The sequence below is a fragment of the Eucyclogobius newberryi genome, unplaced genomic scaffold (genome assembly GCF_026437365.1).
Source record: "Eucyclogobius newberryi isolate DKJ021-1_F unplaced genomic scaffold, fEucNew1.0.hap1 SCAF_24, whole genome shotgun sequence".
NCBI lineage: Eukaryota > Metazoa > Chordata > Actinopteri > Gobiiformes > Gobiidae > Eucyclogobius > Eucyclogobius newberryi.
In genome coordinates, this window is record NW_027315879.1 from 1,104,072 (window position 1) to 1,120,508 (window position 16,437).

The window sequence follows — 16,437 nt, forward strand, 5'->3', positions numbered from 1 at the left end:
GTTAATTCTAAGATGAAATTCAGCCAGCCTGTGAAGTGCATTCATACCAACGGAACCAGAAGCTGTGATCCTGAGGAGACGGGCCTGCGTGGGGTCCAAGAGCCTGTGTGGGGTCCAAGAGCCTGTGTGGGGTCCAAGGGCCTGCGTGGGGTCCAAGAGCCTGCGTGGCGTTCGCGTCGCCTCCAGGCTTCACTCAAAGGGTCACGCTGCAGCTCAGTCCACACGCTGGCCAGAGCAGGGCTGCTCTGGAGCTCGGCTCTGACGTTGTCTGGCCAAAGAAGGACTGGATCAGGTTCTGGGATCTGCGTTCTCCTTGGCTCTGAGGCGTTCCAAGTGAAAAGGCCATCGTGCTTGCTCCACCGATGTGGTTGGTCTAAAAGGCTGTGGACTCAAAAAGTTGCAAAAGGTCCTTGCTTGATTCGCATGATGCAGCATCAATCACGTTTTTAAAAACGGCACAGGTTTCTTAGTTCCGGGAGGGAACATTAGCTTCTCTTGGAAAAGTCTTTGTCCCGTAGCGTAGCATGGCTCACGCTAACTAGGCCCGAGGTCTGCTCCCAAGGCCCGGTGTCATGGACCTTGCTTCGTGGCACCCTGAATGGCGGGTCGAGCTTCGAAGGAAACTCGAATGGAACTCTCTCTGGAGCTCAGATGGAACTGGCTCTGTAACTCCCTGCTCTTTCCTTTTCGTCTTTCCCCACGGGGGTTTTGACGCCGTGGCTTCAGCCAATCAGCATGCAAGCTGGGGTCAGAGCTGATAAGGAGACGAGATCTAGCTTTAGGCCACAAGAGTTACACAAAAGGTAAAATTGTCTACACAACAAGTTATGAAACAGTTAAAATGTATGTAAAACACGATAACATAATATGTACATGTAAAGTCATCTGGTGGACAATTTTTTGCAATCTGATGATTGTCTGTTAAAACCACTAAAACCGCATAGTCTTTCAGCGTTTTAGTGTTTGCCTTGGAGAGATCGTTAATCTCTGTAATCCAAAAGGAGTCATTTGATGAAAAGTTATTTTCAAAGTTCAGAGCGTCTCTGTTGTCTCTATTACGTCCTCTGCTCTCGAGGGCCGTAAAACTCCACACGGGCAGCTGATCACACCTATAGCCCGCATTCCTGTCATCATGGCAACAAGGGGAGGACATCTGCATATCCTACATTATCTTATCTTATATTTATAGACCTTCCACACAAAGAAACACCCCTCAAAAACTGACCTTTGACCCAAATTAGCTAACAAGGATGGCATCTCTAGTTGACGCCCTAAGACCCAAAACTGGTCGAAACATCGAGCCATATACGGTCTCCTCCTCCTATTTACGTTTCTGCAGCATCTCGTCTTTGGAGTGACAGGGCCACACCTGAAGACCTTCTACGCATCAATGAAATTTCCCCATGTGGGACAATAAAGGATTATCTTATCTTATCTTACCTTAATAGTAAAACAAAGAGGCCCCAATGTCAGAATACTACAAGAGCAGAAAACACATTCCTTTACAATCCTTTACACTGGCAGAGGAAACACATTATGTAGTTTAATATACCTCACTGACTCTTAACACCAGCAGAAGGCCGGTCCCTGAGGTCCTCAGATATGAACCATCTCGGACAGATGGTTCATATGGCACTAACCTGTCAGAGATGTACTTTGGTGCTTTGCCATGGAGAGACTTGTATACAAGCCAAGCTGCTTTAAAGTCTATTCTCTGGGCCTGAAGCCAGTGCAGAGACTTGAGCACAGGACTAATGTGATCGTACTTCCTTGTTCTAGTCGGGACTCGATCAACAGCATTTTGGATGTACTGCAGCTGTTTTACAGCTTGTTTGGAGCCTGAAAACAGCACCTTTAAATGTCTTTAATTTGAAAAATATATATATATATTTTTTAGAGAAATTCTTCTACTTTTTAGACATGTAAATAATTCCACTGGACACAATAGCCCATTGTGCCGGTGTCCACGCGCAGCCGCACAGCAGGTGCCTGGGGAGAGGGTCAGAACACACGCTGGTCAGATGGTCAGTCGGCACTAAGGCCACTGAAAAATCCAGGAAGAGCCTGGCGCACCCACCCACTGATCAAGAGTGAGTTTTATCACTAAAAGCTCTCCTGTCAAGCTGACTATGTCAAATAATTATGGGAAAGAATGTCTGCCAGTGTGGTCGAATTGATTTGGTTTTCCATCTAGCGGATCACTAAGCACGGACAAAATGTATGATTCATGTCAGCAAAATTGTTAATTTTAATGAAAAGAAATGAAGGTTTTGTGATTTCTGTCATGTCTTTGTGATTTTAATGCATTTTCTTTCCTGTTGTGTGAAGCACTTTGAATTGCCTTGTTTACGAATTGTGCTCAACAAATAAACTTGCCTTGCCTATACTTTTGATTTTGGCAATGTTTTTAGATGGTAAAAAGCTGCTGATGTTATGTATTTGACGTGGCTGTTAAAATTCAAGTCTGAGTCCATTATTATCCCCAGATTTCTAACTTGATTTGTAGATTTTAGAGCAAGCCTCTGGATGTGACTGCTAACACTTTCTCTTTGTTTCTTTGGGCCAAAGATTTCCGTCTTGTCTGAGTTCAGCTGGAGAAAGTTGTTTTGCATCCACACACTGATCTGTTGGATGCAGTGACAGAGTGAATCCACTGGTCCATATTCACCTGCCGTATATTTCATAAAATGGTGTGAAACAAGGAGCATCCCCAATTAAACACATGGTTGGATGTAGTAATCAGATTCGTCAGATTCAGGAGAAAGTATAGTCATTATCAGAGTCAGATTCAGGTTTGGCAGAGTAATAGTCAGCGTGTGTCATCAGGGTCAGAAGATGTGCAGGTGGTTTAGTAAGAGCAGATGAGATTATGCGTTCTACAAGTGATCTAAGATTGCATAACATCCATTCATAATCAATAGACAGGCAATAACCATAATATTGGTGAAAAACAGAAACCGTGCCAGCCCACGGCCCAAAGATGCGGTATAACCAGGCAGACCACGAGGGGCAAGGGTGGTGGTAGATGATTCTGGCTTGATATGGGTTGACTCATTTTCATCATTTGTGGTCTTTGAAATTGTGGAACCATTTGATGGGGACCATATTGCATTCCCCTGTGGGGGCAGTTTCGTGCCCAATGTCCGGTCCCAAAGCAGTTTAAGCATTGATTAGGAGCCACATTGAACCTTTTTTGTCCTCTTCCAGCTCCTGCCCCACGTCCTCTTCCAAGAAAGAATGTGTTACGTCCACGTCCTTGATTATAGATGATTAGTGAAGCAGGTGTGTAGTTCTTTGGTTCTGTGGCGGATGTTACTACCTGCGGTGGTGCCATAATGTGTGTCCCATGACCATTTTAATTGTCGTAACAAGCTGTTGGGCACCGTTGTCTGACACTGGATACTCTTCTGTTGCCACAGTCATTACCTTGATAGACATCTTCTTGGAGCCTGTTAAGTTGTAGTTTGAGCACTTTCACTTCCATTTTCCGCACATCCACAGAATCAGAATCAGGTTTATTGCCATTGTCAATTAACAAAATTCACAAACAATGATCAATGAATACAAAACAATGAATAGCTACCAGATAAAAATAAGTAAAGTTAAAATAAAGTTAAAAATAGGCTTGATATGTACATAAATAAAATATGTAGTGCAATAAGAAGTGAGTTCTCAGACTAGACACACAGATTGAGAATGACATGGATGAAAGTTGAAATGACTACACTTAAACCGTTTTCTCCACCTTCTCTCTTTTCTCCTCTTCCTTGTTTTTCCCTCTCATTTCCTCCTCTCCCTCTCTTTTCTCCATCTACTCTTTTCCTCTGCCTCTCGTTTCTCTTCTTCTCCCTTAGAGGTTTGGAGGTCTTCGTGCAGATGTGATTGAGCAGATGAGGTTCAAACAGAGACTGAAGGTGATCCAGAGTCTGGAGGACACGGCCCAGAGGAGCGTGGTCAGTCTTTACCTCTCTTTCACGTCTTTTGGACTGTTTTCAGTGCTAAGGCTGTGCTACTGCTCACATTATTGTAAGTATTCTTCTGTTAGTTCATCTGTGTATCCCGGGTGAACAGGTTCGGGCGGTGATGACTGAGTCAGCCTTTTCTATCGAAGAGCTCGAGGAACTCTACTGCCTCTTTAAGGTCACATATCTTACTACTACTTTTTTATTTCTGAAAAAGAATATGAATAGCAATGAATGGATGATGAATAAAATATGAGTAAATATTGCGTGCCTGCGTGCTGTGCGTGCGTGTGCGTGTGTGCGCGTGTGTGTGTGTGCTGCTTCATTTCAAATTAAAGTGTACATATTATGTACAGTTGTATGAGATTTTATCCATGTTTTAACACTTTTCTCTCAGAGTTGTATTTTGATTGAATACACATAAGAGGTCAACCAATATGGTGTTTTTTTCCTTGAATTGAATACTGAGCTGCTGATGACCAATAAGCTCTACCGATAGTTTTGGCCAATGTGTCGGGTCGATTTTGCAATCGTGCAAATATCGTCCAGATGTATCTGTATATCTTTGACAGAATATATATAAAATATATAATACTCAAGTCAAACATAGCTTAATCCTGAACATTCAAATACTCCTCTTCTTTCACTAGAAACATTTTGACCACAAATAAGTTGCTTACTTATTTTACATTGACTAAATATACATTCTAAAATTATTTGTATGTTCGCAGTCCAAACATATGAGCAGCTGTTACTGGGGACAGGGCCCTGGTCCAGGTTCTGTTGGTCCAGACCTGGTGGTGCCATATTTGGAGCAGCACCGTGTGGACCATGCCCTCTTTAGTCAATTGATCGCCGAGATGTCGCCATGGAGATGGAACAGCCACAGCCACAACATAGCCGCCCGCCTCTTCAGACTCCAGGATCAGAACCAGGACGGACTGGTCAACTTCAAGGAGTTTATCCATCCTCTCAGTAAGACCAGCATTGGCCCGTTTGGACCCTGTTTTACACTGCCATAGTCCAAATGTCCACACTATGTCCTACATACATTCTATGTCCTCATGCCATTTTATTGCTGTCCCAATGTCCAGCAGGTCACTAGACCGGTCAAGATAGACCACAATGCATTACAAGGGTCAGAAAAACCACAGCGACAGGTTTTTAAGTGGACACAATAGACTGAATGAAGCAGAAGAGCTCTGTGACTCAAGAATATGAACAAAACACGCCATAGTCATAAGCGTTAGCCGCTTAGCTTAGCTTGAGTTGCAGTCACAGGCAGAAGTTGAATAATCCAGTCTGTTTGTTATTTAATGTGAGATCCATGACATTTGTGATGATTATTGTTCTGTAAATGTGTCACATGGAATTTACCAATATGTATTACAAAAACAAGAGTTGCAGACTTTTTTTCCACTCAGATGCTAGAGTCACATGATCCAGGGCGAGGAGGAAGTAGTGAGCCCAGTGTCTGAATCACTTTGTGATTGAGTGCACTTTATAGTCTGAAACAGTGCAGGACTGTGGATTGAATGAGGGGTTTGGGACTTTTGAGGACATTTGGACGCGCCCCTAGTTAAGTCCTTGGTTATAAAGGGTCAAGACCTGATTTGGATCTTTTTAGACTGATTGATTCATCGTTTAGACCTGGCTCAGTGTTTTTATAACAGTAACATGCCGATTCCATATAAAGCAGCTCCGCTGCGCAGTCCCACATCCTGTGAATGCACTGCGCCACAACTCTATTTTCTTCTGTGCACGTGTCCGACTGGATCAAGCTCCAAGTTTCAAAACACACCAAACAAGAAAGAGAACGTGAACTTGTTGTAGACTTGGTTGAATCCTGACTTAGTCCTGGTTTGATCCTTTCCAGCTGTGATGTACCATGGAGACTTCACAGAAAAACTGAAGCTGCTCTACAAACTGCACATGCCTCCAGGTAAAAGATTATTTTAGAATACAGTGATCCCTCGTTTATCGCGGGGGTTACGTTCCAAGAAGAACCTGCGGGAGTCGAAATCCGCGAAGTAGAAGTTATACAATGAAATACTCCATAAAACATTGAAAGCAAGGAACAAAACCTTTTTACAGGCCCAAGCATTTGTTTAACAAATAAAAGTACTGTATTAACGTTTGTACTGTACTCTCACCGCTCTCTCCCGCAACTCACAAGCGCGCTCTCACCGGCCTCTCCCGGAGCTCACGCGCGCCGCTCTCACCGCTCTCTCCAGCAGCTAACGCGCGCGCTCTCTCCCGCAGCTAACGCGCGCGCTCTCTCCCGCAGCTAACGCGCGCGCTCTCTCCCGCGGCTAACACGCGCGCTCTCACCGGCCTCTCCCGGAGCTCACGCGCGCCGCTCTCACCGGCCTCGCAAACTTCAATTTGGCAAGCGGTTTTACGTACGTGTACATATTAATCCATAACGTTATTGACACACAGGTAGAGAAGACGCGGAGAGACTGTTTAGCCAATCAGAATGCAGAACACAATGCATGATGAAAATCCGCGAAGCAGCGAGTCCGCGAAAAGTGAACCGCGATATAGCGAGGGATCACTGTACTTGCATGTCTTATCAATTACCTAGGTACTAAGACGAAACACTCTTAGAACGAGTATTGGTATTGGCCCTTTTAAAGTCCAGCAACACCAGACACAGTCGCCTTTCAGACAGACTACTCCTCTAGTAGTACAACAGCTCTTTGTCAGCCTTTACTTTTTGTCTCTAGCCCTGATAATTGGGGAGAAACTTTATAAACATATTTGTTTTAATATTAAGGCAATCGAGAGTTGGCGAGTGTCGCGGTGGACACCCACAGTAAATGATTCTATAACAAACTTCCCCAAAACCATCAAAAATTTTACTTTTATTCATTGAGCATGAATTATAGTGGTCAAAAGTCAGAGGTTTCAGCTTAAAATGGAGGAAAGCAGGGAAATCCAAAAGGAGATGAAAGCTGGACTTCCGGGTATGACGTCACTGTAGATGCCAGTTCGCTCTGCCGCTGCCAAAGTTATAAATGAAAAATACAGTTTTACACCAAAATCCAAGGAAACGAGGAGCAAGAGTTGAACAAAGGTGGAAGATCCAAGCCTGGTGGCGCTACGGGAACCAAACAAAGCTGAAGGTCCACGACTCCAGTGAAAAACAGCCCGCCTCACAAGCTAACAAGGCTAACGTGGCTTGCAGGCCCAAGGTAGCAGCAAGCAGCCAGCTATCTACGATAACAAAGCTCCGCCCCCGAACTCAGGTCTCTAGGCTCGCACCTGTCCGAAGGCTGACCGGCCACTATGATACATAAAATCAAAAGCGAAATGCAGTGTGACGTGGCGGCACTGAGGGCCAAAATGAGATCAGTACTTGGTACGGCCCGAAATTAAAATCGCCCTTGATATAAAGGAGATTAAATGGGCAGGAGCGGATGGGGCATGCGTGGATTAAGCTGAACAACGTATTTCAGACAATATGGACAAGCTGCAGACTATGAGGGCCAAGATGTAGGCTCTGCAGACCAAGGTAATGACTCTGCAGATGGACAGTGAATGAACAATAAAAAAAAATAAGATTCTGGATTTGGAGTTCAGATCGCGTAGACCCAACCTCAGGCTTGTGGGGGTCTCGGAGGGAGAAGATACAGAGATTATTCCTGAGCTCCTTGATAGCTCAGGAGTTGAAGTCCCTCCCATCACAATTGAAGGAGCACATCGCCTGGACAACCAAGACCAGCAGCTGATAAACCACGAGGTCTGATAATGAGGTTTCTTAACAATTGTGTGAAGGAACGTGTCTTGACAGCTGCAAGGGTTAAAGGAGACCTCCGGTACAAAGGCAGGTGCGTCTTCTTTGCTCCAGATATTCCATGCGAGGTTCATCAACAACGGCAAAAGTTCAACCACATCTGTGAGGAGCTCAGGAGGAGAAAACTGAGACATGGGCTCTCTTTCCCCGCGACTCTTCTGGTGAAGAGTAAAAACAATACTCAGAACACCAGGAGAAGCAGAGGTGCTCCTCGTGTGAGTTCAGGTTATAGTCACATGGTGATACATTTCTGTTAATTTGCAGAGACTGATGATAGTGATATGATCTTTTTGTTTTTAACACCAGTTATTTCAGGTCTCTATATTTGGGCCTCAGGACTCTGTATTTGGGCCTCAGGACTCCTGCCATGGACACAACCAGCAGCTCTCTCTGGAGCCTCTTCCTGGTAGCAGCAAAGGCCCTCACAAAAAATGCATTACACAAAATGCACCGACGATCGATCGATTCGAAAATTGACAAATTTGACTGTGGGCAAAGTGGGACGTTTGTTAGGGTTCATTTGTGTTTAAATTTGTATTGATTTACATCTTTTGATGTATTTATGTTATTCTTGTTTTTTTTGTCCGTTTTTCATTTTTGTATATATTTTTGTTCATTGTTCCATATAAATTTGAAAAATAAAACAAAAAGGAGACAAGAGCTGTGTAAGCCCCGCCCTTTCACCTCACACATGAGCAGGAGACCCCCGCCCCCTGCACTGAGCACACGAGGGTCGGTACTAGATCATACTCATACTAATATTTTTATTTTTTTAATTTTATTTTTGTATTACAAAACATTTATAACAGACAATAAACAGTTTCCTCTTGTTAATATACAGAATCAGGTCCCGCGGATACAGCTCAGGCAATAATTTTTGGCAATATGTCTCTAAAAAGCTTTTTTTCATTGCATTACAGTTTGTTCCACTTCACGCGTAGTATAGTCTGTTCAAAGATGGTGTTTACCATAAATTAAATAACCCTAACCCCCAACCCCTAACCCTAAGTTTTTTTAGTAGTTAGGAGACGAAGGGGAAAAAAAATAATGATCCAGCCAATCTATAAGTTAAAAAAGTTTAACCCGAAATTTTTTGGGGGTCGGAGCAGGAATTGAACCCAGGATCTCTAACATTCCACACCGTGCTTTTTACCGCTAGGCCAACAAATTGGAAAATTCTCCGATGCGAGGCAGTAAATGTACCTCACATGTGATCTGGGCCGCCACGAGGGCCGCCAGTTTGGATTCTGTAACTTACGAATTCTGACTTCCGTGAGTTAGGACTGTATGATCTAGTGCTGACCAAAAAAAACAAATAAACAAAAAGGAGACAAGAGCTGTGTAAGCCCCGCCCCTTCACCTCACACATGAGCAGGAGACCCCGCGAGCACACGAGGAGCAGGAGACTCCGCCCCCTGCACTGCGCACACTAGAAGCAGGAAACCACGCCCCCTGCACTGAGCACACGAGGAGCACTTGGATATGATCAAACATATGATTACAGAAAGAATGACTCAGATTAAGACCAGAAGTGCACATTATCTCCAAACAATAAATGTGTCTGTGATAAAGGCACACAGTCAAAACACCAGAATAACCTAGTACTACATCACTACCAATATGTTGTAAAAATAAATAAAACATTGTCTTGAAAAGGGATTTAGTATTAAAATCAGTATTGAGTACTGAATGTACTCTTATCGATTTGAAATGTTAGCCTCCTTATAGTGTCAAGAATTACTAAAACTAGAAAAGTGCTTTAGCTTTAACTGTTTGGACACAAAGTCTTGACAGAACATGGTGTATGTGTGAAAATACATATATACATGCTATCTTTATCAACGTTTTGTTTTTGTGACTAAAAATGGTCGAGTGCTTACATGGTCAGAATGTGAGGAAGATGAAAAGACTGTAGTAGATGCTAAGGTGCAGTGAGTGCTTTGACACAGACATTATAGAACTTTTTTTTTTTAGAGCTTAATGGACAGGACTTGTGAGCAATGTCATCTGCTATTGACATTTATCAGTTTTTTCAATGACTGTTGGTACAGCAGATTTCCTCTTCTGTCCTCAGCTCTAGCTCCTGAGGAGGCGGAGTCAGCTCAAGAGGCCTCAAAATTTTTCACCCAAGAAAATATGAAAGGTGCGGTGTATTTTCTGTCACCCTAACTGTCTTATGTAATGATACTTATCATCCCCCACTTTCCTTCCTTTTCTCCTTCCTCAGATACTTCATATCCTTCTGCTGAGGAGAGGAAACAAGAAGAGACTTCAGGTTTGTACGTTTTAAGTTTCTCCAGCTGTTCTAGTTCTCATGTGTCAGTCTTTATTTTTATATTTTAACCATTTCTTTCTATTAACATGGATTGTGTTTTTGCAACAGAGGGGAAAAATGAACGACAAAACTCTGATAAAAAAGGTACACAAACTTCAAACTTCATCAAACTTGCTCACGAAAAATCAGTGCGTATATGTGATGTACGAACAAAACAAAGCACTTTTTGGGATTCATCAATGTTGACATGAGAGCACGGGGCACACAAACCGTATGCCAAGACCGGAGGTTCTGTATGAAAACCACTCTTAACTGCACAAAACATACAGCCCCTTAATCAGTTTGTCATTAGGGTAAGATTGAACAAAAATGCAGTTATATGATTGTCATGTAGCAGTCGTATGGCCTTTGTGGATGCTCCACCTTTCCAAGGTTTAAAACGTATCCCGAGTAACTATCCTCAACTTATTGCAGTAACTTTGCACAGCAGTTGGAAACAACTCGTGGCCTGGACCAGAGAAGAGACACTCTGGTCCAGCAGGAGTCAACAGCTCATAACAAGTCAAAAGTACTGGTAGCATCCCGTCTGGATGCTCCTGAGTCCTGACACACAGTCAACAGTCCTGAAATCAGGGTTCGGTCCTCTTCTGCAGCGCCGTCCTCTGTGCTGATTCTGGGGAAAGTGTTGAGCACCGGACTGCGGTCTGGATGGGTGTGTCGGATGGCATCGTAATTTACTGTTAAGATAAATGCTACCATTCCATGCGCACATGCCATAAATCCCTTGGGCCGCTTGAAACATGACTATTTTGGGGCATTTTATTAAATTGAGCTGATTTTCATCCGCCGCATTTATCACCAGAACTCGTGCGTACGGCAGGATTAGACAGAGATACATGAGCAAAGACAAATTATATTGAGGGTCATGGAAAAACTACTATAGTCAGAATACATTTGAATGAATGCTAAATTTAACTTAATGTTAAAATTTGTTTACCATTAAGGCTAACTGAGAATCATCTGACCTCTAAAGGGGTACAACACATGCCCTTTAATCTCTGCTGCTGAAAACAGTTGGTTTCAACTCACTGCCTACTTCATGTATTCCTTCAAACTCCAGGAAACTTGGCAATCAGGAAGCTTGGATCTGGTCCACACTCATCAATATCTCTAGATATGGTGTTGTTTTTATTTTACATATTCCATGAAGACCAAAACTGACCCCTGTCTAACTTTATGTGACCCTGTCTGACACTGAGCCTTGTGTTTCAGAGGTGAAGGACTATCGCTTCTACCTGCGCCAGTGGGCCAAAGAACACGAGCCCCAGAGGGAGAGCATCAAAGACCTGCCCCGAATGAACCAGGTACTGCGTCCGTACTCAGTACTGCCTTCACCAGTACTGCCTCTGTACTCAGTACTGCCTTCCCCAGTACTGCGTCTGTACTCGGTACTGCCTTCACCAGTACTCCCTTTGTACTCAGTACTGCCTTTACCAGTACTGCCTGTTTTTCAGTCAGGTTTTAGACCTCTTCACAGCACTGAGACTGCTCTTGTCAAGGTGACAAATGACATCCGCCTGAACACCGACACAGGCAAAGCTTTTGACACTGTCGATAATGAGATCCTCTTACAGAGACTAGAGGATTGGGTGGGCATCACTGGCACTGCTCTAAATTGGTTAAGGTCCTATCTGGAAGACAGGAATTACTTTGTTGATATTGGTAACTGTCTCAGACCATTTGCCTCAGTCCTGGGACCCCTTCTGTTCAACCTCTACATGCTGCAGTTAGACACATTTTCACTGCGTATCAACTGACCTATCACAATTATGCAGACAACACTCAGATCTACGTTTCACTGTCGGCAGGTGAATATGGACCAGTGGATTCACTCTGTCACTGCATCCAACAGATCAGTGTGTGGATGCAAAACAACTTTCTCCAGCTGAACTTGGAAAGAAAGACTGAAATCATCGTCTTTGGCACAGAAACAAAGAGAAAGTGTTAGTGGTCACCTCCAGAGTCTCTCTCTAAAACCTACAAATCAAGTTAGAAATCTGGGGGTAATAATGGACTAACAGCCAAGTCAAATCAATAACATCAATAGCTTTTTACCATCTAAAAAACATTGTCAAAATCCAAACTATAGTGTCTAAACCAGATTTGGAGAGACTTATCCATGCGTTTGTCTCCAGTAGATTAGACTACTGTAACGGCCTGCTCACTGGCCTCTCCAAACGAGCTGTAAAACAGCTGCAGTACATCCAGAACGCCGCTGCTCGGGTCCTGACTAGAACCAGAAAGTACCATCACATTAGTCCTGTTCTCAGATCTCTGCACTCGCTTCAGGCTCAGAGAATAGACTTTAAAGCAGCTCTGCTTGTGTACAAGTCTCTCCATGGCCTAGGACCAAAGTACATCTCGGACATGTTAATGCCATATGAACCATCTTGGACTCAGGGACCGGCCTCCTGCTGGTGCCAAAGTCAGGACTAAACATGGACCGGCCTCCTGCTGGTGCCAGAGTCAGGACTAAACATGGACCGGCCTCCTGCTGGTGCCAGAGTCAGGACTAAACATGGACCGGCCTCCTGCTGGTGCCAGAGTCAGGACTAAACATGGACCGGCCTCCTGCTGGTGCCAGAGTCAGGACTAAACATGGACCGGCCTCCTGCTGGTGCCAGAGTCAGGAGTAAACATGGACCGGCCTCCTGCTGGTGCCAGAGTCAGGAGTAAACATGGACCGGCCTCCTGCTGGTGCCAGAATCAGGACTAAACATGGACCGGCCTCCTGCTGGTGCCAGAGTCAGGAGTAAACATGGACCGGCCTCCTGCTGGTGCCAGAATCAGGACTAAACATGGACCGGCCTCCTGCTGGTGCCAGAGTCAGGACTAAACATGGACCGGCCTCCTGTTGGTGCCAGAGTCAGGACTAAACATGGACCGGCCTCCTGCTGGTGCCAGAGTCAGGACTAAACATGGACCGGCCTCCTGCTGGTGCCAGAGTCAGGACTAAACATGGACCGGCCTCCTGCTGGTGCCAGAGTCAGGACTAAACATGGACCGGCCTCCTGCTGGTGCCAGAGTCAGGAGTAAACATGGACCGGCCTCCTGCTGGTGCCAGAGTCAGGAGTAAACATGGACCGGCCTCCTGCTGGTGCCAGAATCAGGACTAAACATGGACCGGCCTCCTGCTGGTGCCAGAGTCAGGAGTAAACATGGACCGGCCTCCTGCTGGTGCCAGAATCAGGACTAAACATGGACCGGCCTCCTGCTGGTGCCAGAGTCAGGACTAAACATGGACCGGCCTCCTGTTGGTGCCAGAGTCAGGACTAAACATGGACCGGCCTCCTGCTGGTGCCAGAGTCAGGACTAAACATGGACCGGCCTCCTGTTGGTGCCAGAGTCAGGACTAAACATGGACCGGCCTCCTGCTGGTGCCAGAGTCAGGACTAAACATGGACCGGCCTCCTGTTGGTGCCAGAGTCAGGACTAAACATGGGGATTTAGCGTTTTCAATTTCATGCCGCTAAAATCTGGAACTGTCATCCTGAAGATGTGAGACAGATTCAAATCCAAGCTTTTGTTTTGTTTAGCTGTGCATATGATTGAAAGGATTCTCTTTGCACTCTTTTAGGTATTCAACTGTTTTGTGATTTCTTAATTTGAATGCATTTTTTTCCTGTTGAGTGAAGCACTTTGAATTGTGCTCTACAAATAAACCTGCCTTGGTGTTACAATTGATGGAACAGATCATAAAATTGTCTGCTGCAAATTATGTCTTAATATATTTGACCAAATCAGAAATTTCCAAACCCACTGTGATGCATTCCCTTCATGATAATGGTCTGGATACAAATCTAATGTACAAAAAACTGAAATTCTCTCTCACTTGTGCCTCCTCTGTCCTTAGAAGTCACTTTTAGAATCAGTTTTAATGGCAACATTTAAATATTATATTTTATATCTTAAATATTTAGGTGTGGTCCTCCATAAAGAACTATTAACAATCTTAGAGAAAGTTTATGCCCCTCTTTTGAGTTTATAAACATTAAACCGTAACGTTGACTTGGTTCGATTTTACTGATTGTTTCAAAAGCATCTAGAAAAACTCAAGATGTTACAGTTTATTGCTTGCATACATTTTATTTTGAAACCCAAAGCCCTCTCATGATGCAGTTTGTAATTACTTTATAATGAATTAGTTTACACACTATCGTGGGCCCAGTCCATTCAAATCTTTAAAAACAAACAATCAAATCTTCAAATCCATTCTAAAATGAAGAGGAAGCAGAGACGCAAGGATCAGTGTGATATAGTTGTGTTTTTTGGTTCCTCTTCTTGCCGTGCAGCAGAGTTGTGGACTAACTGTAAACAGTAAAGTGTGTTGCAGTAGTTTGGGCGCAAAGAAACAAAAGCGTGCATGATTTGTTCAAAAAGATTAAAAGATATAAAAGATTTCACTTTGGATAAAAACTTGTGAAACCCCATTGATCTGCTTGTTCAATTTCAAATGTTGTCTATAGTGATGCCGAGGTTGGTGACTGGGACCCTCATCATTGAGGACCCCCAAACAGTATGAGCTCAGTGTGCATGCAAACACCATCCTGCTCTGTGGCACCCCTAGTATATGGCAGAAGTGGTCTCACTGTAGTACCGGTAGTAGTAACAATACTTGTGTGTATTTCAGGAGCAGTTCATCGAGCTGTGCAAGACTCTGTACTGCATGTTCTCGGAGGACGCGTGTGAGCAGCAGTTGTACCACTCCATCGCCACGGTCGCCTCTCTGCTGCTGCGCATCGGGGAAGTGGCCAAACTCTTTACCAACCACAGCTCAAAACCCGCCCCCAGCCCCCCAGACCCCGCCCCTAGCCCCTCCTCCTCTCAGGGACAAACCGCAGACGCCGACTGGTCCATCAGTTTTGAGCAGGTGCTGGCCTCGCTGCTCACTGAGACGCCGCTCGTGGACTTCTTCGAGAGGAAGGCCCTGCTCCGGGACAAGATGAGCGCTGCACCGAGGAGCAGGAGAGCGTCCGAGTCTGAGGCACACAAGTGAAATAATAAACTATCTAGGACTCCAGTCCAGAGCTCAGGATTGAAGAAAAGAGACATTGAACACGTTAAACTGCTATGTCACAATTGGTAAATTCATGTATGACACTGTGTCAGAATACTTCTGAATCAATGCTAAGTTTAGTACTCGTAGTAGAGGAGAGAGTTTTTTTACCGTGCGTTTGTCTGGTTTGGACAAAACCAAAGGGTTTAAGGCTGGTCATTTACACATTTTGAAGCCCTAATTAAAAAAAAACAACGATGACAGCAAAAATATAAAATACATTTTAAAATATGAGGCCAAAATTGTGAGTTGAACAGAACCATTTGTTTGTCACAAATTATGTCACAGTCTCATGTCTTGTATTCCACAAGCTGTCGCTGTCCTGACCTCTACATTCTACTGTCTCAGAGTGGGACTTCTTCAGATGTCATTTACGGGCTTTGAACAAGAAAAGTGTGCATGAAATAGGACATTTCAACAGCCATTTCCCATGAATAATTCTTGACATAAATATGTTAATCATCATAATTGTATGTACATTTGTTACTTATTGGTAGAGGTGGGTAGTATTCAGTAACACTCTTTTGTGAGTAGGTTTCAGACACTTGACTCTTCTTACCTGATCCTGATCATATCGTGTACAGTGTAAGTAAAGTAAAAGTGTTTGTTTCTTTACGTTGTTTGCTTTACGTTGACACCTTTTGACCATTTTTAATGTTTTGTTCTTGCATTCAAATTACAAATCAGGTTTTGTGCCCATAATAATTCAATTTTTCAAGTAATAGTCCAAAATTTTTTGCTGCTCTATCCACCTCTGCTTATTCTTACTTGATGTGTTTCACCATGGTTCTGACTTTACTATGAGGACAATACTAACTGTTTCTCCACTGTTTTTCATCGATCATGTGAAAATAGGGAACTAAAAGAAGTAACAGCAACGGAGACACTAAATGATAAAACTATAAACTATAATTTACTAAGAAAGCTTTGTTTGACGAACCTGGTTAGTATAATATTTCCTCCTGGTTGGACATGAGCAGCAGATATGCGACATGCGTAGAGCTACTTCTGTTACCTGGCAACCATATTGTAAACATGGGCCAAAATGTGTCTATTTTACACAAGTTATTTCTTGAATGAATGTTTAAATAACACATTATGCTTTATTCAATGTGAAATTCTTCCCTTTTCAAATAAAATGTGTCCACTCTTTATGATAATCTTTACTGTCCTTCACCGTCCACTCTCATCCCCATATCACACTGTCCAGTGTCCCATCAGTTTAACAGCAACCAACCTAATATTAATGTTCCAAGTCTTATTAAAGGTGTGGAGGCATCGAAAC

The 16,437-nt window shown here is 43.7% G+C and overlaps 1 protein-coding gene across 2 annotated transcripts in view; it reads left to right on the forward strand.

The window, feature by feature from the left end:
* The window catches only part of LOC140372494 (TBC1 domain family member 9B-like), a 115,633-nt gene extending 99,425 nt beyond the window's left edge, over positions 1 to 16,208 (forward strand). Inside the window, exons 15-23 of one of the 2 annotated variants that reach the window (XM_072459601.1) lie at positions 3,855 to 3,953; positions 4,072 to 4,140; positions 4,694 to 4,937; positions 5,839 to 5,904; positions 9,836 to 9,904; positions 9,989 to 10,036; positions 10,145 to 10,180; positions 11,309 to 11,400; positions 14,727 to 16,208. In XM_072459601.1, coding sequence (XP_072315702.1) covers positions 3,855 to 3,953; positions 4,072 to 4,140; positions 4,694 to 4,937; positions 5,839 to 5,904; positions 9,836 to 9,904; positions 9,989 to 10,036; positions 10,145 to 10,180; positions 11,309 to 11,400; positions 14,727 to 15,092 — 1,089 coding nt within the window. In that variant the 3' untranslated portion in view covers positions 15,093 to 16,208. Of the gene's footprint in view, positions 1 to 3,854; positions 3,954 to 4,071; positions 4,141 to 4,693; positions 4,938 to 5,838; positions 5,905 to 9,835; positions 9,905 to 9,988; positions 10,045 to 10,144; positions 10,181 to 11,308; positions 11,401 to 14,726 lie in introns of both variants that reach the window. The other variant, XM_072459602.1, reaches the window with a different exon arrangement.
* Positions 16,209 to 16,437: the final 229 nt, after the last annotated feature.